Below are 23,261 nucleotides of genomic sequence, written 5' to 3' on the forward strand. Positions count from 1 at the left end.
CGCGACCAATCAGAAGCCGGGACGTCATTCCACAGGTCCTAAAGGCGCGCATTTTGAAGAAAGAAGCCGTGCCGGACGCCGGATCCTCCCGCTGATGTCCAGGGGCCGCCGGAGAGGTGAATATAACAATATTTTTTATTTTAATTCTTTATTTTACACTTTAATATGGATCCCAGGGCCTGAAGGAGAGTTTCCTCTCCTTCAGACCCTGGGATCCATGAGGATACATTCCGATACTTGATGTCCCATTGACTTGTATTGGTATCGGATATCGGTATCGGCGATATCCGATATTTTTCGGGTATCGGCCGATACTATCCGATACCGATACTTTCAAGTATCAGACGGTATCGCTCAACACTAGTTGCTATACACAGGAATTATAAATAAATCAAGATACCTATAGGCTAGTATAGGGATGTAGAAGGGAAATTCCAAAGATGGTCTGACAAGTAACTCCTCAGTGGTCAAGAAAAGTCATTACAGAGACTCTGTCTGTGACCCCATCTGATTGAGACACTTTTATACAGACTGCAGCATAACATGTTGTAAATCACCTGAGCCAACCTGATATTATTATTGATGCAATTGCTGTTTTATTTTTATAATGTTAGCATATACTTTTCCCATGATTGAAAACATAAGTATACAGTATGTCTGTTCCTGACTGTTTCCACTTTTGTTTTCCATCCTCTCTTAATAGTTTGACTTCCATATTTAAAGGAGTGAAGAGATGTTTTAACAATCAAAATTTAACAAATTTTACTTTCCTCTTCTAGAATATAGTCTTAGAATTGAGTTCTACTGTTAGGGCTAGCGGAACGCACCAAATAATTATAAGGATGGTATAAGGTGCGTTCGCAGCCCGGGGTCCACCATGTGGAGATGGAACCTGCTGCTGAGTAATGGCGGACTATATGGCGGTATAATGTGGATACACACAAGGGTTAGCTTCTCCCGGTATGAAGGAAGCAAACCCTGTTGCGTCACAACGCCGCGGTACCGCACAAAGAGCGCAAGCAAAGAGTCACAGAACTCTGTCCCAAGACTCAGGGAAAGAGTTCCTCTAGACCTCTTGCGCTTGACACCACTACTGGGGTGTCAGAGATTAACAGAATAATTTACTGCACAAGAGAGCATGCAGTGCCACTCTGGTGGGCGCCACTAACCACCCAGACTTGGGCCAGGAAAGCGCTCTATTAGCACACGGCGCCGCACTGGCGGTCACTGCTATCAGACGCTGTATCGTGTGCTAGCTGTGCGGGATAGCACTGTCAGGCACTAGGTAGCTTCCACCATTCGCGAACAGTCAACAACACTAGGGATGGGAATGATTCGGAGATTTCATCCATCGACAGGCATACATCCACACACACACACACAATAATAAGTTTATACTAGCGCATGGCCATGCGAACCTTTTATAGCGGAAGCTCTCCAGGATCTTCCTAGTAGTCCAATAGGAACTGTTACAGGACCTGAGCATGTGACCCCCAACCTCCAATGAGAGGTCGTCCCTTGGGCATGCTCAGAAGAAGAAAAGCAGGACTTAGTCCCAGGGACACCTGCTCGCTGCTGATCAGTACTGGTTACAATGGCTGAGCCTGGAAGGACAGCAATAACCAGCCGGACAGTATCAGCTTGAGCCAGACACCGGGACCGACGTCTCTGCTGAGCAGGCTTCAATGCGGCTGGAGAAGAATGAGAGACCGCAGCGGAGATGGTTCACGATTCCCCCTGTGCACCGGCGGGAACTCGACACCTAACAGCTACACTATGTTAAATTTAGTAGGGAACCTATATTTTCAACACACATTTTTGTAGTAATAATATTGTTAACTAGCTGCATGCATATAATTAAAGAAGACAGTTTAGTGTGCATGCAACAATCTGAATATTTTTAAGCTGACATCCGACTTCTTATTAAGCAGTTATTCTGTAAAGAGAACAGAATTCAGTTATATAATATTACCTGACCTACATCACACTTTTCAGTGTATATCATATGAATTACCTGGACATGTGGGACAGCATAATCCTGGCACCTTTACAGGGTTCTTACAGTGAACTAGACATTGCACGTGAGATTCTGTGATAACCCCTTCCTGTAAGGACGAACAGCACAATTAAAATACATTTCTTTAATGTGGCTAAGTAATGTGGTGCAATAAGTAAAAAAAAATAATGTAAAGTCTTCTCTCAACCATACCCGATCATTCTTAATAAATGAAGCAAATAGCAAACATGTATTTATTTCATGGGGAACTATCATCAGAAAATAACATTGTTTAAATCAGCCTTTTGTGTTAAGTGCATTTTTGGTGACAATATTTTATTCCATAGAAATGTTGCAGTTTTTACACAGGCCACAAGAGTTTTTTGGACTCTAACATCCTGTTTCAGGAAACAAAACATGTATATAGCCATAATAAGCAAACTCTGACCCTGCATTATTTATTGAAGCATCAAATGAGCATGTGCAAAGGTCATTGGATGTGAGGAGGAGCAGGGTCAGTTGTGACATTGCCTATTGTGATGGTGGATCATGTGTTATCAGCTCTGTGTAGAGGTTTTACCTGTCATTGTATTAATTCTTCTGCTAATAGAAAAAACGCTGAAAACTCATCCATAAAAGTTAGGACGTATGAATCTAGAAAAGCCCTAGTGGCAAATGTGAAAATTACTATATTGTGAATTTTGTTTTTTTAATAAAGATCATGATATGAAAAAAAAATAATAATTGTCATTTATTAAAAAAATACATGCACCACAAAAACCTGTTTTAAACAAACTGCAATTTTCTGACTATATCTCTGATGAGTCCCTATTCACAGGAACATTCATCAGAAGTCATCTGGTAGCGCATAGTAATCTGGAAAACTAAAGATTTGGCCAATCAAATTGAACTTGGAAGCTCCTTCTCTCTGCTGACATAATCAGTCACGGGAGAATCAGGGGTCCAATACATAATCGACCATTGTCCAATCCCTGCCGATTAGACATTTGCCTAATTTGCATGGGAGTTTTAGGACAGAGGCAGTGGAGCTTCATGGTCACCAAAAGATGAAGATTTTTAGTTAATTGATTGTATATGCACTCTTTGAAAGTAGTTTTATGACCATTAGAAAAAGTAGAACACACCCTTAAAAAGTACTAATGAAAGATTAACATGTCTATATACTTGAAACTTGGGGGTGATTTGAGCAGATACTGAATGCAGAACACTAAATAATGAATATCCCCTAGCAGCAGACTGCCCAAATAAGAGATATAACAGTAAGTTTCTGTTTGGTGGAGACTTTTATCTGCGATTCCAATCTTGATGTGCATTGAAATGATCATTTCCTAGGCTGCTAGCTAATCAGCTAATAGTAATCACACTCGTTAACAATAAACTACAGTATCTCTATACAAATGTCAACTAATTTTCCAACCAAACACATTGCTGGAATTTATTGCAATAAAGGTGCGGAAACAGGAAAAGCACAATAAAGTCAGAAAGGATTTCCTACATTGTCACTTTGCAGTTAACAATACAGTTTACATAGCAAGCTCTGTAGAAGACAATGTAAATTCAACATAGTTTCAGATGAGAGAAAACTACTTTTGCTGAACATGTTTTGGCATTACTAAACACATGCAATGTAATAACATTTGAACATCTCTGTGTGAGGCACAATAACTGAAAATTTGCATGCCATTTGTAAGACAGGGTTAAACCGAACAAAATTAAATCGTACCTGACACTGACGGGTGATGCAGGGATGCTTATGTTCTTGCCACTTCATGGAGCTATTGTAATGATTACCATGAAGACTGCAACCTTGTGAAAACAAAATGAAAAGGTCTATAAATCACTGAAAATAAGGTGCAACCTTAGTTATTTATATGTACTGCTCAAAAAAAGAAAGGGAATACTAAAATATCACATCCTAGATGTCACTCAATGAAATATTCCAGTTGCAAATCTTAATTCATTACATATCGGAATGCGTTGAGAACAATAAAACATACAAATGATCAATGTAAATCAAAATTAATATCCCATGGAAGTCTGGATTTGGAATGATACTCAAAATCAAAGTGGAAAATCAAATTACAGGCTGATCCAACTTCAGTGGACATGCCTCAAGACAAGGAAATGATGCTCAGTAGTGCGCTGCCTTCTTACAATGCCTGGGCATGGTCTTGGCAAGACGGCGGATATTATTCTGAGGGACCTCCTTCCAGAAATAGATTAACGCATTACTCAATTCCTGGACAGTCTGTGGTGCAATGTGGCATTGGTGGATGGAACGAAACAAGATGTCCCAGATGTGTTTGATTGTATTCAGGTCTGGGGAACGTGCAGGCCAGTCTATAGCATCAATGCCTTCATCATGAGGAACTGCTGACACACTTCAGCCACATGAGGCCTAGCATTGTCATGCATCAGAAGGAACCCAGGGCCCAGTCCACCTGCATATGGTCTCACAATAGGTCTAAGGATTTCATCCCGGTACCTAATGGCAGTCAGGGTACCTTTCGTTAGCACATGGAGGATTGTGAAGCCCTCCAAAGAAATGCCTCCCTACACCATTAATGACCCACTGTCAAACAGGTTATGCGGAAGGATGTTGCAGGGAGCAGAACATTTTCCACGGCGTCTCCAGACTCTGTTACATGTGCTCAGTGTGAATCTGCTCTCATCCATGAAGAGTACTGGGCGGCAATGTAGAATCTGCGAATCTTGTGTTCTCTGGCAAATGCCAATCGCTCTGCACAGTGCTTGACTTTAAGCACAACACCCACTTATGGACGTTGGGCACTCATACCACCCTCACAGAGTCGGTATCTGACAGTCTGAGCATACACATGGATTTTAATGGCAGCTGGAGGTCATTTTTGCAGGGTGCTGGGTTGTTACCCTACTACAGCCCTCTCCTGGAGTACTGGCTTGTCTCTGGGTATCTGCTCCATGCTTTTGACACTGTGCTGACAGACACAACTACCCTTCTTGCCACAGGATGCATTGATGAGCCATCCTGAATGAGCTGCACTACTTGAGCAACATCTATGGGTTGTAGACACCACCTTATGCTAGTGTACCTCTAGGGGTGAGAGCAGTGACAAAATGCCAAAGGGATGAAAACAACAGCCAAAACGGATGAGAACAGAGAAATCATCTGTGGTTACCGTTTCTATCTGTTGTCTGTTCCATTTGCAAAACAGCAGGAGAAATTGATTCACACTCAGTGTTCTAAGAAACTCACGTGACCTGTTTGCTATGCTCAGTCATTAAATATATATTTACAGTGCAACGTAAACATTTGGGCACCCCTGGTTAAAAATAAGCAAGTGGAAGATTAAATGATCTCTAAAAGGCGTAAAGTTAAAGATGTAAAAATGACACATTTCCTTTACATTTTCTGAAAAAAATATATATTTTTTTTCATCTTTTACATTTAAAAAATTACAAAATGAAAATGGGCCAAGGCAAAAGTTTGGGCACCCTGCATAGTTAGTACCTAGTAGCACCCCATTTTACAAGTATCATAGCTTGTAATGCTTTTTGTAGCCAGACATGAGTCTTTCAATTCTTGTGTTTGAGGGATTTTCATACATTCTTCCTTAGAAAATTCGTCCAGTTCTGTGAGATTCCTGTGTCATCTTGCATACACTGCTATTTTGAGGTCTTGCCACGGATTTTCCCTTATGTTCAGATCTGGGGACTGTGAGTGCCATTGTAAAACCTTTAGCTTGTGCCTTTTGAGGCAGTCTATTGTGGATTTTACAATCATTATCCATTTGTAGAAGCCTTCCTCTTTTCAACTTCAGCTTTATTTACAGATAGTGTTATGTTTGCATCAAGAATTTGTTGATATTTCATTGAATCCTTAATGGTTGGCGAGATGTTCTTTTCCTGAAATTCAGTACCTTTTTTTCTACACACATACCTTTGATCTTTGTGGTCAACGAGTTCTATTTTACCCCCTTAATGACCGTCAATATGTCTTTTAACTGACCTGAGATATAAGAGACTAACCTACCCATAGAGGTAACAATCCAGCAGCTGTTGGTTGTACACTATAGCTGACAACTTGCTGCATCACCCACAGTCAGTGTTTGCACCATCCAAATCTGTTTAACCCCTTAGATGCTGCTGTCAATAGTGACTACATCATATAAATGGTTAACAGAGTGTGGGGGCTTCCTCTTTATCCCAATTGATGCCCTCAGATCATGATTGTGTGGTCCTGATGTTTGCCATGGCAAATCATGACCAAGTAGCGGCCTCAGAGTCTGACGGCTGTTGCAACCTGTTCAGAAGTTAGCGGCATTTAGGTGGTAAAAATACACATTTTCATTTCTGCCATGCCACTTTGCATTAATTCCTGAAAATCACCTGAAGGGTTAATAAACTACCTGACAGCAGTTTTCAGTATGTCGGGGGTGCCGTTTTTATAATGGTATAACTTTTGGGGGTTTCCCAATATATAGGACCCCTAAAGTCACTTCAAACATGGATAGGTCCCTAAAAAAATAAATTTTTTACATTTCCTAGAAAAAATTAAAAATTACTGCTACATTTTTAAACCTCCTAAAATGCTGACAAAATAAAAGAACATTTTACAAATGGTGCTGATGTAAAGAAGGCATGTGGGAAATGGTATTTATTAATGTTTTTCTGGGGTATGACTATGTAGACTAAATGGATAATTATTAAAAGTTTAAACATTGCTAATTTTTTAACATTTTCCTCAAATTTCTGATTTTTTTTTTATAAATAAACACAAAACATATTGGCCTAAATTTACCATTATCATAAAGTATAATGTGTCACGAAAAAAACAATCTCAAAATCACTGGTATTTGTTGCAGCGTTCCAGAGTTATTACCACATAAAGTGACACTGGTCAGATTTCAAAAATTTGGCTCCGTCACTAAGGGGTTAAACTTATTGGTCCACAGGACTTGTTTCCAAAATGCATGAGGCTTGTTTAGATGTTCTTTTGCATACTTCTAACACTGAATGTTATGGTGAGGACTGATGAGAGGTTTTCTTCTGATGACTTTTCCATGAAAACCATATTTGTGCAGGTGTCTCTGAACAGTAGGACAATGTACCACAACTGCAAAATCTGCTAAATCTTTTTGAAGGTCTTTTGCAGTCATTTGGTTGTTCTGATTTGCTTCTCTAGCAAGCCTAAAGCCCCCGTCACACATAGCGAGATCGCTAGCGAGATCGCTGCTGAGTCACAAGTTTTGTGACGCAACAGCGACCTCAGTAGCGATCTCGCTATGTGTGACACGTAGCAGCGACCAGGCCCCTGCTGTGAGATCGCTGGTCGTGTCGGAATGGCCTGGACCGTTTTTTGATCGTTGAGGTCCCGCTGGGTAGCACACATCGCTGTGTTTGACACCTTACCAACGACCTCGTTGACAGGACGTCCCATTGAATCATCATGAAATAGCATCGTTGTACAGGTCGCTACAGGTCGCTACAGGTCGCCGCATCGCTGCTGCGTCGTTGGGGAGATCGCACTGAGTGACATCTCACCAGCGACCACATAGCGATGCAGCAACGATCCCTGACAGGTCGTATCGTTGTCGGGATCGCTTAAGCGTCGCTATGTGTGACGGGGCCTTAATAGTAGAGCCTCACTGAAATTGTGTTTGGTCTTCCAGACCTTATCTTGACCTCCACAGCTCCTGTTAACTGCCATTTCTTTATTACATTTCAAACTGAGGAAAGGGAAAATTGAAAGCACTTTGCTATCTCCTTATAACCTTCTCCTGCTTTGTGAGCCTCCACCATTTTCATTTTCAAAGTGCTAGGCAGCTGCTTAGAAGAAGTCATGGTTGCTGTTTTTTTGGCACAAGGTTGGAGGAGGCTGGGTTTTTATAAAGCTTGGAAATTTGCATCACCTGGCCATTCCTAATGATGATAGTGAACAAGTCATAATTCTAACAGCCCAATGTCTAAAACCTTGGTCAAAGTTATCTTAGCACATAAATCTCTAAGGCTACCCAAACTTCTTCATCAGACCGTTCTCCCATTTTTCTTTTTGTAATTTTTAAATGTAAAAAATTACATGTATTGTTTTGCCTAAAATACAAAGAAAATGTGTCAGCTTTACCTCTAGCCCTTTTAGAGATCAATTCATCTTCCGCTTGCTTAATGGTTCACAATAACAGTAATTTTGACCAGGGATACCCAAACTTTTACTTACATACATATATATATATATATATATACGTATATATATATATATATATATGTATATATATATATATATATATATATAAATATGTATATATATATTTATTCTTCAAAAGCAAGACTGATGAACGGTCCATCTGCACGCTCCCTGCATGCCTCCCTGACCTGCAAATCCCACACAAAGTCTCTTGTATAGATATAGATATGCATATTTATATTTAATGATGGAGTATAGTAAACATGTCACACGAGTTTCTAAGACTAAATATTAGCAGATGGCCAATCCAATAATGTAAAAGTTCATGTGATACATCTGACTTGAGTACAAAAGATATTAGAATGATCTTCACATATTTTTATGGTAAAGATAATGTGATGCTGGCTGGATACTTCTCACGGACCAGCCATGAGACAGGGTAATAGAGGTGTCCGGGATCAAATACCAGGAGTGTACATCAAGGGCAAAGAGGCAAGACAAATGAACAGTCAAATGACAAAGTCTGAGGTCAGGCAACAAAGGTCAGAGTAAGTCAAAGTCAAGCTAAGAAGCAATGCAGATGAGATGAAAGGGCAAAGTCTAAGAGCAGGCAGCCAAGATCAGAACAACAGAACAGAGCACAAGGAACATACACTACTGAGCCAAGCTACGATTTACAGTGGTCTGACCATTATCAACTACCTAAACAGTCAGGCAATCACCCAAAAAGAGTGACACCTTGGTTCTATGCTGGTTTTTTCCAATGCAATTTTTTTTGTTTAAAAAGCAGCAGAAAATTATTTGTAAGAATGCGTTTCCCTGTGTATTTTTGTCATTCGTTTCTAGTTTTAATGTTCTCTCAATGTGGAAAAATTTGGCAAAGGTATGCCAAGCTATTCTTTATAAACAAATAAATAAGTAATAATAATAATTCCCAGCATTTAACACTGTACATGTACTGTATCTGCTGTAGTAAAAATGCTTCATAATGCACAAATCCTATGCAGTCAATATTCATATTGATGTAAAAGACATTTCTAGGATTGGATCTGTATGTTTAGACTTTTGATAAAAGGCAGAGGTCTGCAAATAGATCTATGAAAATGCAACCTCAGTTGAGGTTATTATTTACTACTCTGTGAGGTCAGGAATACTACAGGAACTAATGGAAAATATTATCCATTAAACCAGCACAATGTAAAACATCTGAGACATAATACTTAAGTAGAGATCATTGTGTTTCATGTTTCTTTGCCTTATTTTACAAACCACAGCCTATGTATGTCATGCCATTGCCATTTTGAAAAAAAAATCCCTTAAAATAGCTAAGATAATTTTTCAGAAATGCAAGCCATGTATGGAAATAAATGAATTACATGTTCCGTTTTTATGAATTAATTTTTCAGAGCTAAAAAAAAAATGTCACCTGTGATAAACTTGACACAAAACAAATATTTGCTTGTGGTTATGTATATGTATTTAATTTTCAAGGTATTAATTCATTCATATTAGCAATAAAATATCAATTTATCAGTAGAAACATTTGCGTATTTATATTTTTGTCTTCTTTACGTAGTTTAGGGGGACCAGAAATCATTAATTCATAAATCCATAAGTGAAAACAAGTTCTGGCAATGTTCTAGGCGCCCTCTTTCAAAATCACTGCCATCGGTACCATTTGGTAACCCAAGCTAAGATGCTAATGAGAGCTGTTGCAATGGGGTGGTATGATGCATTGACTAATACCTCAAACTATATACTGTCTGAAGTGACAAAAATGTTTCTGGTAAGAAGACAAAACCCTTAGGATTGCTACTCCCAATAGGTGGCACTACAGTTCAAGTACTCTTCCTCTCTTTGCATATTTAATTTCCCAGAGTAGCACTGCATGGCTATAAGCCTCTTAACCCTGGCATGCCAGGCTAGGCATGTCACTCTCCATAAGAAGAAACATTACCCCTTACATCCCACTAAGAAGCTTGTCATACAGCCAAATCAGATCTCATGCTTTGCACTGATGATGAGCAATACCCCAAAACACTGTGTCTGCAAAATGAGATTCTGGTTTGGCTTTTATTGTAAGTCATGTGACAAGGATCGATATTGACTTTTAGGATTGCTACTTCCAATCGGTGGCAATAGAGTTCAAGCCCCTTTTCTCTCTTAAGAGTCAATTTACCTACTGAAGTTTGAAAATTGGTGTACTATACCAGACAATCAATGAAATGTTAATACATTTTTCTAAGAGGACAAACCAACAAATAAGTTTATATTGCACTATGTGCCACATATTGTAGCACTTAAGGTCTGACTCCACTGATAATGTACATACTGTACACAACAAGGGGTTAATTGTAGAGATCATCACATGAACTAAAAAGGGACCACATTCTGTATGATGTACATTCTAGAGATGAGTCATCTCATAAGCACAAAGCAGACTAAACCACAAGCTGAATGTATACAGCACTGCAGTCCCCTCCATAGATATTGGCTACTAGGATACCCTTCCCTTCCTCTTCTTTTTTTTTTCTTTTACATTTAACAATTATGCTTGACATGAGAAGTAAACTGTGTGAAGAAACATCTGCCACAAATGGTTTATATAGCATTTGATAAATTCATCCTTAGAGACAGATCTGACGGGAGCCAACGCAAAACACATATAATGATGCCAAAGGGACTACTTCCATCACAATTCAATGTGTCTTTCGGCCTCCTGGAGGTGCTGAAATCGGGTACTTGTAAATTACAGTAATCCCTAATATAAAGGTAGTGAAATGTTGAAATGTAGTAAGCTCGTTAATGAACACCATTACACTGCCTTAACAGTTCGCTGAGGCACTCGAGTGTTAAGCCAGACATATTTCAGCCTATTAGATGCATTGGGTAATACTTTGTGAATGTCAATAAAATATCTCGGTGCATTAAACACTTTGTGCTTACGTTGCACTGAGATCTTGGAATTGTCAAATGTTTCTGGATGTACTATATATCTGTAGGATTAGAAGGGTATGTCACACAAATAATGCTTACGTGTGCAGAAACCCCAGGAAGAAATGAACAATCTTTATAAGTTTTCCACGACATGTATGGTCACAGCTGATCTATTCCACTGACAGTATCCCAATCTGCTTTATTTTTCTCTGTTGGACTGTGCCCAACTCGTCACTCAGTGAGCACATAGGATACATCTGGCCACACACAATGCAATGTTTCAAGCTAATGCATCAACTGAGCCAAGCTAAGAGGAGCTATTGGAAGCCTTCAAAAACCAACAGAAAGCAGTACTCAATGTCTAGCAGTCTTTATGACAAAGCAAATCAGATCAGTTGAGGTCTTATCATCACTATCCAGACATCAATAACATATCTCGAAGAAGCTTTTACCAATATGAACAGCATTTTTTCTATTTCCCAGAATTGGATACACTGGTAAACAGTGATTTTGGTGCCAACGATGTCTGGACTATTTTATATTAACCCCTTCATGACCCAGCCTATTTTGACGTTAATGACCTGGCCGTCTTTTGCAATTCTGACCAGTGTCCCTTTATGAGGTAATAACTCAGGAACGCTTCAAAGAATCCTAGCGGTTCTGAGACTGTTTTTTCGTGACATATTAGGCTTCATGCCAGTGGTAAATTTATGTCGATAATTTTTGTGTTTATTTGTGAAAAAAATGGAAATTTGGCTAAAATTTTGAAAATTTTGCAATTTTCAAATTTTGATTCTTTATTCTGTTAAACGAGAGAGTTATGTGACACAAAATAGTTAATAAACAACATTACCCACATGTCTACTTTACAACAGCACAATTTTGGAAACAAAATTTTTTTTTGCTAGGAAGTTAAAAGGGTTAAAAGTTGACCAGCGATTTCTCATTTTTACAGCAAAATTTACAAAACCATTTTTTTTAGGGACCACCTTGTTAGGGTTGGCGGAACGCACCAAATATATAATTTATTAAATGGAATTGGTGCATTCGCAACCCGGGATCCACCGTTCAGGAAAGCACCTGCTGGTAAATAATGGCGGCTCTATATGGCGGTATATACCAACTCTGTTAGCTTCACAGAGTAACCGCGAGAGGAAAGTTCTGTGCACTGTTAGACTTTCACAGAGGCACAGGCCAACTACCCAGATGTGAGCAGTGAGTGGTCATGCATGCATACAAAACTCCTCGCCGGAGATGCCAGCATTCTAGGGGCTTATTTCAGCCGGGTCCCTGAACACACTTAAACACAATCTCCTCGCCGGAGGTGCCAGCATTCTAGGGGCTTATTTCAGCCGGGTCCCTGAACACATTCAAACACATGACCACATTGGCGCAAAGCATATAGCATAAGACGATACTAGCGCATGGCCGTGCGGTCATGCACAGTTTATATAGTTGCAGCACAGGAAGCTGCTACTGAAGTTTTTGCCCTTTCAGGACCTTCCAGAAGGACCAATGGAAAGTGCTGCAGTACCTGAGCATGTTTTGCCCTTTCAGGACCTTCCAGAAGGACCAATGGAATGTACTGCAGCACCTGAGCATGTGACCGAACATGTGGCCCTCGACCTCCTATGGGAGACCCTGCCCTGGGCATGCTCAGTGTGAGTAAACAAGGACTTAGTCCCAGAGAGGCTCGCTCGCCGCAGATCAGTGCAGGGTACCATAGGAAAGCCAGAAAAGGCAGTAGTGACCCTATGCACCGAATCAGCCCCAGCGAGACGCTGGGAGCGACGTCTCAGCTGAGCAGAGCCCACTGCGGCCGATACCGAATGGGAGACCGCAGCAGACGCGGATCGAGATTCCCCCTGTGCAGCAGAGGAAACTCGACTCCTAACATTACCCCCTCTCCTAGGGCCCCCCCTCCTTGAGCCTCACTACGCTCAAAAGCTGCGATAAGCAGCGGAGCCCGAATGTGCTCCACGGGCTCCCAGGTTCTATCCTCTGGGCCGTGACCCTTCCAGTCCACCAGATAAAATTTTTTGCCACGTACCACCTTGCACCCCACAATAGCATTCACCTCAAACTCATCCGTGGATGAACCCGATGTCCCAGCAGATGACTCGGAAAACCGGGACAAATGAACGGGCTTTAAGAGGGAAACGTGGAAAGTATCGGTGATACCAAGGCATGGAGGAATAGCCAAATGGTAGACCACAGGGTTGACCTGTTCCAGAACCTTAAACGGACCAATGTAGCGAGGAGCAAACTTAGTGGACTCAACTCGCAGCCTGATGTTACAGGCGGAGAGCCACACTAAGTCGCCAGGAGCAAAGACCGGAGCGGGGCGCCGGTGTGTATCAGCCGAAACCCTCATTCTCTCCTTGGGGGCCCGGATGGCATCCTGTGTGCGATCCCAGATGTCACGTGCCTCCACCGCCCAGTCCGCCACCCTAGAATCGGTGGATAACACGGGCATGGGCACAGGGACACGCGGATGCTGGCTGTAATTAAGGAGAAAAGGAGTTTGACCAGTGAAATCGGCTACGGCGTTGTTCAGGGCAAATTCCGCCCAAGGTAGCAAAGATGCCCAGTCATCCTGCCTAGCAGAGACGAAATGTCGCAAATATGTCACCAGAGTCTGGTTGGTTCTCTCCACCAACCCATTCGTCTCGGGATGGTATGCAGAGGAGAGGTTTAACTCTATGCTGAGTAAACGGCAGAGCTCTCTCCAAAACCGAGATGCGAACTGGGGACCCCGATCGCTGACAATCTTATCAGGCATACCATGCAAACGGAAAATGTGTTTAATGAACAACACCGCCAAGGCCCGTGCTGAGGGTAACCGAGGAAGCGGCACCAAATGCACCATCTTGGAGAAATGGTCGTGACAACCCAAATAATGGAACAGCCACGTGACCTGGGTAGACCCACCACAAAGTCCATCCCGACCATCTCCCAGGGCCTGTCTGCCACCGGTAGAGGGTAAAGCAACCCAGCAGGCCGTTGCCGAGGAGACCGATTCTGGGCGCAAGAAACGCACGCCTGAATATAGTCCTTGACATCTCGGGCCATATGCGGCCACCAGTATGTTCTCGCCAGAAGCTCAGATGTCCTCTTGGTCCCAAAATGCCCACCCACTCTGGAGGAGTGAGCCCAAGAGAGAACCTCCGGTCGCAAGTTGGCTGGTACGAAAGTCTTGCCCGGGGGCACAGACTCTAGCGAAACCGGAGCTACAGTTCTCAGGCTCTCAGAAGGGACAATAAGCCGAGGCTCCTCCTCCGATGACACCACGGAGCGGGAGAGAGCGTCAGCACGAACGTTCTTCTCCCCGGAGAGGAAATGGAGAGTAAAATGGAACCGGGAGAAGAACAGGGACCATCTAGCCTGGCGAGAATTCAGCCGCTGGGCCGTTTGCAGATACACCAAGTTCTTGTGGTCAGTGAAGACTTGGAAGGGAAAGCGAGCTCCCTCCAAGAGATGTCTCCACTCCGAAAAAGCCAACTTCATGGCCAGCAACTCCCTGTCCCCGATGGAATAATTCCTCTCCGCTGGTGTGAAGGTCTTGGAGAAGAAGAAGCAAGGATGCTTCCGACCTTGAGCATCCTTTTGGAAAAGGACTGCTCCAGCACCAACGGATGGGGCATCCACCTCCAAGATAAATGGCTTATCAACATCAGGGCGATGTAGGATGGGAGCGCTAGCGAAGTGTGACTTGATCGAGAGAAAGGCTTTGGAGACCTCCTCTGACCACAACTTGGGATTTGCTCCCTTCTTGGTGAGGGCAACCAAGCGAGCTACCAAAGTTGAGAAGTGTGGAATGAACTGGCGATAGTAATTAATGAACCCCATAAAGCGCTGCACCGCTTTAAGAGAATGGGGTTCCTGCCAGTCCATTACAGCCTGTAGCTTGGCAGGATCCATAGCCAAACCCTGGGCAGAGATGATATAACCAAGGAAAGGCAAGGACTCCTGCTCAAACACACACTTCTCCAACTTGGCGTAGAGGGAGTTTGCCCGTAAGAGGTCGAAGACTTTGCGAACATCTCTCCGATGGGAGTCAATATCTGGAGAGAAGATGAGAATATCATCCAGATAGACTACGACCGAGGTGGTGAGCATATCCCGGAAGATGTCGTTCACAAAGTCTTGGAAAACGGCTGGGGCATTACAGAGCCCAAAGGGCATCACCAGATATTCATAGTGCCCATCCCTGGTGTTAAAAGCCGTCTTCCATTCATCCCCCTCACGGATGCGAATCAGGTTGTAAGCACCCCGCAGATCTAACTTTGTAAATACCCTCGCTCCCCGTAGCCTATCAAACAGCTCAGATATCAGGGGTAGTGGGTACTTGTTTTTAACGGTGATGGCTTTAAGACCCCTGTAGACTATGCATGGACGTAAGTCTCCAGTCTTCTTCTGTACGAAGAAGAACCCTGCCCCTGCCGGTGACACTGACTTCCTAATGAATCCTCTTGCCAGATTCTCCTGGATGTACTGGAACATTGCCTCCGTCTCCGGGAGAGATAACGGATAGACTCGACCCCGGGGAGGCTCAGCACCAGGCAAGAGGTCAATAGGACAGTCATAGGAGCGGTGAGGCGGAAGGATCTCCGCAGCTCTTTTGGAGAACACGTCTGCATAGGGCCAATAGTGCTTGGGGAGAGAGGAAAGATCTGCGGGTACCTGTGTAGTAGCAACCTGAACGCACTCCCTCAGACATCTACCCTCGCAAGATTTACTCCAACCCAAAATTCTCCCAGAGGACCACTCAATATGAGGAGAATGGTAGCGAAGCCATGGTATCCCCAACAGGACCTCATCAATTTCCTCAGGAATGACTAATAGGGAGATTATCTCCTGATGTGATGGAGACACAGATAGCGTGAAAGGAATGGTTTGGTGGGTAATCTGTGAAGGTAGTGTTGACCCATTTACCACTCGAACGGTTACCGGCTGGGCGAGCATCACCAAGGGTATTGCGTGACGCTGGGCAAAAGCGGAAGACATAAAGTTACCCTCTGCCCCAGAATCCACGCATAGCTCGACCATAAGAGTGGATGGGCCTATGCTAATTGTCCCCTTGAAGGACAACTTTGAGGCAAACATCGCCGTGTCTAGTGTACCTCCTCCAACTGCCACTAGACGCTGACGTTTCCCTGACCAATGAGGACCCTTGGAGGCAAGGTGTCCTGACTGCTGGCAAACATGACGGACCTTATGTGCACGGGCAGACTGAGACTTGGATCCCGCTCGTGTCACCTCTAAGGCCTCATGTGACTCGGATGCCTGGACTGGAGATTCCAAAGGTTTGGCGAAGGTGGGAGCCAGCCGAAACCTCTGCCTACACTGGGCTCGCTCCAACCTCCGGTCGTTAAAACGGAGGTCAATACGAGTAGATACGGCTATGAGCTCCTCCAGTGTGGCGGGAATCTCCCTAGTGGCCAAAGCGTCCTTCACATGGTCAGCCAGCCCACTCCAAAATACAAGAATGAGGGTTTTATCTGGCCATTCCAACTCAGACGCTAATGTCCGGAAGTGAACAGCAAAATGGCTGACCATGGTTGAACCCTGAGTCAAAGCCAGCAGTTGGAGCGCTGTATCATGGGTGACTTGAGGTCCTAAAAAGACCTGTTTCAGAGTGTACAGAAACCTAGGAACACTCAGCACCACATGATCGTTGCGCTCCCACAGCGGCGTAGCCCACTCCAACGCTCTGTCCGACAGGAGAGAGATTATGAATCCCACCTTTGCCCGCTCAGTATGGAAACGTGCAGCCAGAAGCTCGAGGTGTATACCACATTGGCTCACGAAACCCCTACAGGACTTACTGTCCCCAGAGTATCTCTCAGGCAAAGGAAGGTCAGATAGGGTCGGAACAGAGGTGGCAGTGGGTAAAGCTGCTGCAGCCACGCTAGCAGCCTGAACAGCTATTGCGGTAACATCCACCGCCGAGGTTGCACGCTCAAGAGACGCCAACCGGCCCTCCAGCAGCTGGATGTACCCCTGCAATCGCTGTTCATCCGCCATTACTTAGCCAGATCCTGGCGCTAGTATACTGTTAGGGTTGGCGGAACGCACCAAATATATAATTTATTAAATGGAATTGGTGCGTTCGCAACCCGGGATCCACCGTTCAGGAAAGCACCTGCTGCTAAATAATGGCGGCTCTATATGGCGGTATATACCAACTCTGTTAGCTTGACAGAGTAACCGCGAGAGGAAAGCTCTGTGCCCTGTTAGACTTTCACAGAGGCACAGGCCAACTACCCAGATGTGAGCAGTGAGTGGTCATGCATGCATACAAAACTCCTCGCCGGAGATGCCAGCATTCTAGGGGCTTATTTCAGCCGGGTCCCTGAACACACTTAAACACAATCTCCTCGCCGGAGGTGCCAGCATTCTAGGGGCTTATTTCAGCCGGGTCCCTGAACACATTCAAACACATGACCACATTGGCGCAAAGCATATAGCATAAGACGATACTAGCGCATGGCCGTGCAGCACCTGAGCATGTGACCGAACATGTGGCCCTCGACCTCATATGGGAGACCCTGCCCTGGGCATGCTCAGTGTGAGTAAACAAGGACTTAGTCCCAGAGAGGCTCGCTCGCCGCAGATCAGTGCAGGGTACCATAGGAAAGCCAGAAAAGGCAGTAGTGACCCTATGCACCGAATCAGCCCCAGCGAGACGCTGGGAGCGACGTCTCCGCTGAGCAGAGCCCACTGCGGCCGATACCGAATGAAAGACCGCAGCAGACACGGATCGAGATTCCCCCTGTGCAGCAGAGGAAACTCGACTCCTAACACACCTCACATTTGAAGTCAGTTTGAGGGGTCTATATGGCTGAAAATACCCCAAAGTGACACCATTCTAAAAACTGCACCCCTCAACGTGCTCAAAACCACATTCAAGAAGTTTATTAACCCTTCAGGTGCTTCACAGCAGCAGAAGCAACATGGAAGGAAAAAATGAACATTTAACTTTTTAGTCACATGATCTTTTAGCAACAATTTTTTTATTTTCCCAAGGGTAAAAAGAGAAACTGGACACCAAAAGTTATTGTACAATTTGTCCCGAGTACGCCGATACCCCATATGTGGGGTGAACTACTGTTTGGGCGCACGACAGGGCTCAGAAGGGAAGGAGCGCCATTTGACTTTTTCAATGAAAAATTGGCTCCAATCTTTAGAAGACACCATGTCGCGTTTGGAGAGCCCCTGTGTGCCTAAACATTGGAGCTCCCCCCCCCCCCACAAGTGACCCCAATTTGTAAACTAGACCCCCTAAGGAACTTATCTAGATGCATAGTGAGCACTTTGAACCCCAGGTGCTTCACAAATTGATTCTTAAATATGAAAAAGTACTTTTTTTTCCACAAAAAATTTATTTTAACCTCAATTTGTTCATTTCCACATGGGCAACAGGATAAAATGGATCCTAAAATGTGTTGGGCAATTTCTCCTGAGTACACCGATACCTCATATGTGGTCACAAACCACTGTTTGTGCACACGGCAAGGCTCGGAAGGGAAGGAGCGCCATTTGACTATTTGAATGAAAAATTAGCTCCAATCGTTAGTGGACACCATGTCGGGTTTGGAGAGCCCCTGTGTGCCTAAACATTGGAGCTCCCCCACATGTGACCCCATTTTGGAAACTAGACCTCCCATGGAACTAACCTAGATGTGCGGTGACCACTTTAAACCCCCAAGTGCTTCACAGAAGTTTATAACGCAGAGCCGTGAAAATAAAAAATCATTTTTCTTTCCTCAAAAATTATTTTTTAGCCCGCAATTTTTTATTTTCACAAGAGTAACAGGAGAAATTGGACCCCAAAAGTTGCTGTTCCATTTGTCCTGAGTACGTTGACACCCCATATGTGGGGGGGAACCACTGTTTGGGCACACGTCGGGGCTCAGAAGGGAAGTAGTGACGTTTTGGAATGCAGACTTTGATGGAATGGTCTGCAGGCATCATGTTACGTTTGCAGAGCCAGTGATGTGCGTAAACAGTAGAAACCCCCACAAGTGACCCCATTTTGAAAACTAGACCCCCCAAGGAACTTTTCTAGATATGTGGTGAGCACTTTGAGCCCCCAAGTGCTTCACAGAAGTTTACAACGCAGAGCCGTGAAAATAAAAAAATCATTTTTCTTTCCTCAAAAATTATGTTTTAGCAAGCAATTTTTTATTTTCACAAGGGTAACAGGAGAAATTGGACCCCAATAATTGTTGCCCAGTTTGTCCTGAGTACACTGATACCCCATATGTGGGGGTAAACTACTGATTGGGCACACGTTGGGGCTTGGAAGGGAAGTAGTGGCGTTTTGAAATGCAGACTTTGATGGAATGGTCTGCGGGCGTCACATTGCATTTGCAGAGCCCCTGATGTGCCTAAACAGTAAAACCCCCCACAAGTAACCCTATTTTGGAAACTAGACCCCCAAAGGAACTTATCTAGATATGTGGTGAGCACTTTGAACCCCCAAGTGCTTCACAGAAGTTTACAACGCAGAGCCATGAAAATAAAAAAATCATTTTTCTTTCCTCAAAAATGATGTTTTAGCAAGCAGTTTTTTATTTTCACAAGGGTAGCAAGAGAAATTGGACCCCAATAGTTGTTGCCCAGTTTGCACTGAGTATGTTGGTACCCCTTATGTGGGGGTAAACCACTGTTTTGGCGCACGTCGGGGCTCGGAAAGGAGGGAGCACCATTTGACTTTTTGAACGCAAGATTGGCTGGAATCAATGGTGGCGCCATGTTGCGTTTGGAGAACCCTGATGTGCCTAAACAGTGGAAACCCCTCAATTCTAACTCCAACACTAACCCCAACACACCCTTAACCCTAATCTCAACTCTAGCCATAACCCTAATCACAACCCTAACCCCAACACACCCCTAACCACAGCCCTAACCCCAACACACCCCTAACCCTAATCCCAACCCTAAACATAATCCTAACCCTAATCCAAACCCTAACCCCAACACACCCCTAACCATAACCCTAACCCCAACACACCCCTAACCACAAGCCTAATCTTAACCATATTTCCAACCCTAGCCCTAATTCCAACCCTAAAGGTACCGTCACACTAAGCGACGCTGCAGCGATACCGACAACGATCCGGATCGCTGCAGCGTCGCTGTTTGGTCGCTGGAGAGCTGTCACACAGGCCGCTCTCCAGCGACCAACGATGCCGGTAACCAGGGTAAACATCAGGTAACTAAGCGCAGGGCCGCGCTTAGTAACCCGATGTTTACCCTGGTTACCATCCTAAAAGTAAAAAAAAACAACCACTACATACTTACCTACAGCCATCTGTCCTCCAGCGCTGTGCTCTGCACTCCTCCTGTACTGTCTGTGTGAGCACAGCGGCCGGAAAGCAGAGCGGTGACGTCACCGCTCTGCTTTCCGGCTGACCGACGCTCACAGCCAGTACAGGAGGAGTGCAGAGCACAGCGCTGGAGGACAGACGGCTGTAGGTAAGTATGTAGTGGTTGTTTTTTTTACTTTTAGGATGGTAACCAGGGTAAACATCGGGTTACTAAGCGCGGCCCTGCGCTTAGTTACCCGATGTTTACCCTGGTTACCAGTGAAGACATCGCTGGATCGGTGTCACACACGCCGATTCAGCGATGTCTGCGGGGAGTCCAGCGACGAAATAAAGTTCTGGACTTTCTTCCCCGACCAGCGACAGCACAGCAGGGGCCTGATCGCTGCTGCCTGTCACACTGGACGATATCGCTAGCGAGGACGCTGCAACGTCACGGATCGCTAGCGATATCGTCTAGTGTGATGGTACCTTAACTCTAATTACAACCCTAACCCTAAGGCTATGTGCCCACGTTGCGGATTCGTGTGAGATTTTTCCGCAACATTTTTTAAAAATCCGTGGGTAAAAGGCACTGCGTGTGTGGAACAGGTGTAAAACGCTGCGGAATCCGCACAAAGAATTGACATACTGCGAAAATACAACACAGTGTTCCCGCGCGGTATTTTCCGCACCATGGGCACAGCAGATTTGGTTTTCCATAGGATTACATGGAACTGTAAAGCTGATGGAAAACTGCTACGAATCCGCAGCGGCCAATCCGCTGTGGATCCGCAGCCAAATCCGCACCGTGTGCACATAGCCTAATTCTAAGGGTATGTGCACACGATGCGGAAAACGCTGCGGATCCACAGCGTTTCCACCGCTGCAGGTCCGCAGCAGTTTCCCATGAGTTTACAAAAAACGCTGCGCACATGCTGCGGAAAAAACTGCACGGAAACGCAGCGGTTTACATTCCGCACATTTCACTTTCTGCGGATTCCGCAGCGGTTTTACAACTGCTCCAATAGAAAACCGCAGTGAAATCACTAGAAAAACCGTGGTAAATCCGCAGCGGTTTTGCACTGCGGATTTATAAAAACCGCTGCGGAAAAATCCGCAGAGGACCAGAATACATGTGAACATTCCCTAACCCTAACCCTAGGTCTAACTGTAGTGGAAAAAAAAAATTTCTTTATTTTATTATTGTTCCTACCTATGGGGGTGGTAAAGGGGGGGTCATTTACTTTTTTTTTATTTTGATCACTGTGATAGGTTTTATCACAGTGATCAAAATGTAGATGGAATGAATCTGCCGGCCGGCAGATTCGGCGGGCGCACTGCGCATGCGCCCGCCATTTGGGAAGATGGCTTCGCCCATGGAGAAGACGGACGGACACCGGGAGCCTCGGTAATTATTAGGGGGGAGATCGGGGCACAGGGGGGCGTCAGAGCACGGGGGGTGGCATAGGAGAACGGGGGGAGCGGGCAGGAGGACGGGGGAGCGGAGCACAGGACGGAGGGGAGCAGACCACAGATCGGTGGACTGGGGGGGCGATCGGTGGGGTGGGGGGGCACATCAGTGTTTCCAGCAATGGCCGATGATATTGCAGCATTGGCCATGGCTGGATTGTAATATTTCACCAGTTTTTTAGGTGAAATATTACAAATTGCTCTGATTGGCAGTTTCACTTTCAACAGCCAATCAGAGCGATCGTAGCCAAGGGGGGGTGAAGCCACCCCCCCTGGGCTAAAGTACCACTCCCCCTGTCCCTGCAGATATGGTGAAATTGGAGTTAATCCTTTCACCCGATCTGCAGGGACACAATCTTTCCATGACGCCACATAGGCGTCATGGGTCGGATTAGCACCGACTTTCATGACGCCTACGTGGCGTCATGGGTCGGGAAGGGGTTAAAAATTTATGGTGCTGATTAGGAATATGACTTTGGTTTTGCCAGATTGGCTCTAGATTCTGAGATATTTATTAGCTAATAAATTAATTACAGTAGAATTCTGACTTTAAAATGTCACTTATATAGCATTGTAAGCCTACAAATTGAAATACGAAAAGATTATATGGACTATTTCATTATCAAAGACACTGTTAAAGAGTCAAAAGACGGACCAAAAAACTAGAACCAATCAAGCAAAAATAATGGGATTTTTAAATCCAGGACCCTCAAAATACCCTAAATCCATTCAGAAAACCTTGGCACTTGAAAAAAGAAATTTTTGTAGACCCGTATATTGATGTTGTGCTGACCTTCATTTTTATAAAAGAGTAATAATAATTAATAACAACAAAAATAATGACAAAAAAAGATTAAAATCTTTCCACAGGTTATTTTTTGCACTGATGAAGGGGAATACCTAGAAACATGTGTATACCAATTGAGATTATGGTTTGTCTTTTATCCTAAGTCGTATGGCAAGGTTTGTTAAAGGGTCAATATTAACTTTTAGGATTTCTACTTCCAGTAGGTGGAACTAGAGTTTAAGTCTTCTTCCTAAATTGCATGGCCTATAAGTCTCCTTACAATGACATATAATGCTTGCCACTCTCCACAAGGAGAAATCTAACTCTTTAGATGCCTTGTTTTGGTTTAGAAATACTAATTCAAATATACTGCTGTATGGCATTAATAAAGTTGCAATAATAAATAAAAAACCTTTGGTCCACACCTTGGGTTCAACAACAACTAGTCTGAAACTGTATAATAATTATCGTTGGGTGGGGTACTGCACATCTACTCGTGTTCAAATGGGAGTGGATCTGCAGTACTCTGCTGCAGCAACTATACAGTTGGTGGGGCTGTGCAACTCTGCTAAA

At 44.1% G+C, this 23,261-nt stretch overlaps 1 protein-coding gene across 1 annotated transcript in view; it reads right to left on the reverse strand.

Annotated features, from left to right (window-relative positions):
* Positions 1–23,261, reverse strand: part of BMPER (BMP binding endothelial regulator) — a 398,089-nt gene that overhangs the window by 289,839 nt on the left and 84,989 nt on the right. Inside the window, exons 4-5 of the mRNA XM_069730267.1 lie at positions 3,741–3,823; positions 2,015–2,105 (exon numbers count right to left, since the gene is read on the reverse strand). Of these exons, the coding sequence (XP_069586368.1) occupies positions 2,015–2,105; positions 3,741–3,823 (174 nt within the window). The remainder of the gene's footprint in view (positions 1–2,014; positions 2,106–3,740; positions 3,824–23,261) is intronic.

The sequence above is a fragment of the Ranitomeya imitator genome, chromosome 6, assembly GCF_032444005.1.
Source record: "Ranitomeya imitator isolate aRanImi1 chromosome 6, aRanImi1.pri, whole genome shotgun sequence".
In the NCBI taxonomy this organism is placed as follows: domain Eukaryota; kingdom Metazoa; phylum Chordata; class Amphibia; order Anura; family Dendrobatidae; genus Ranitomeya; species Ranitomeya imitator.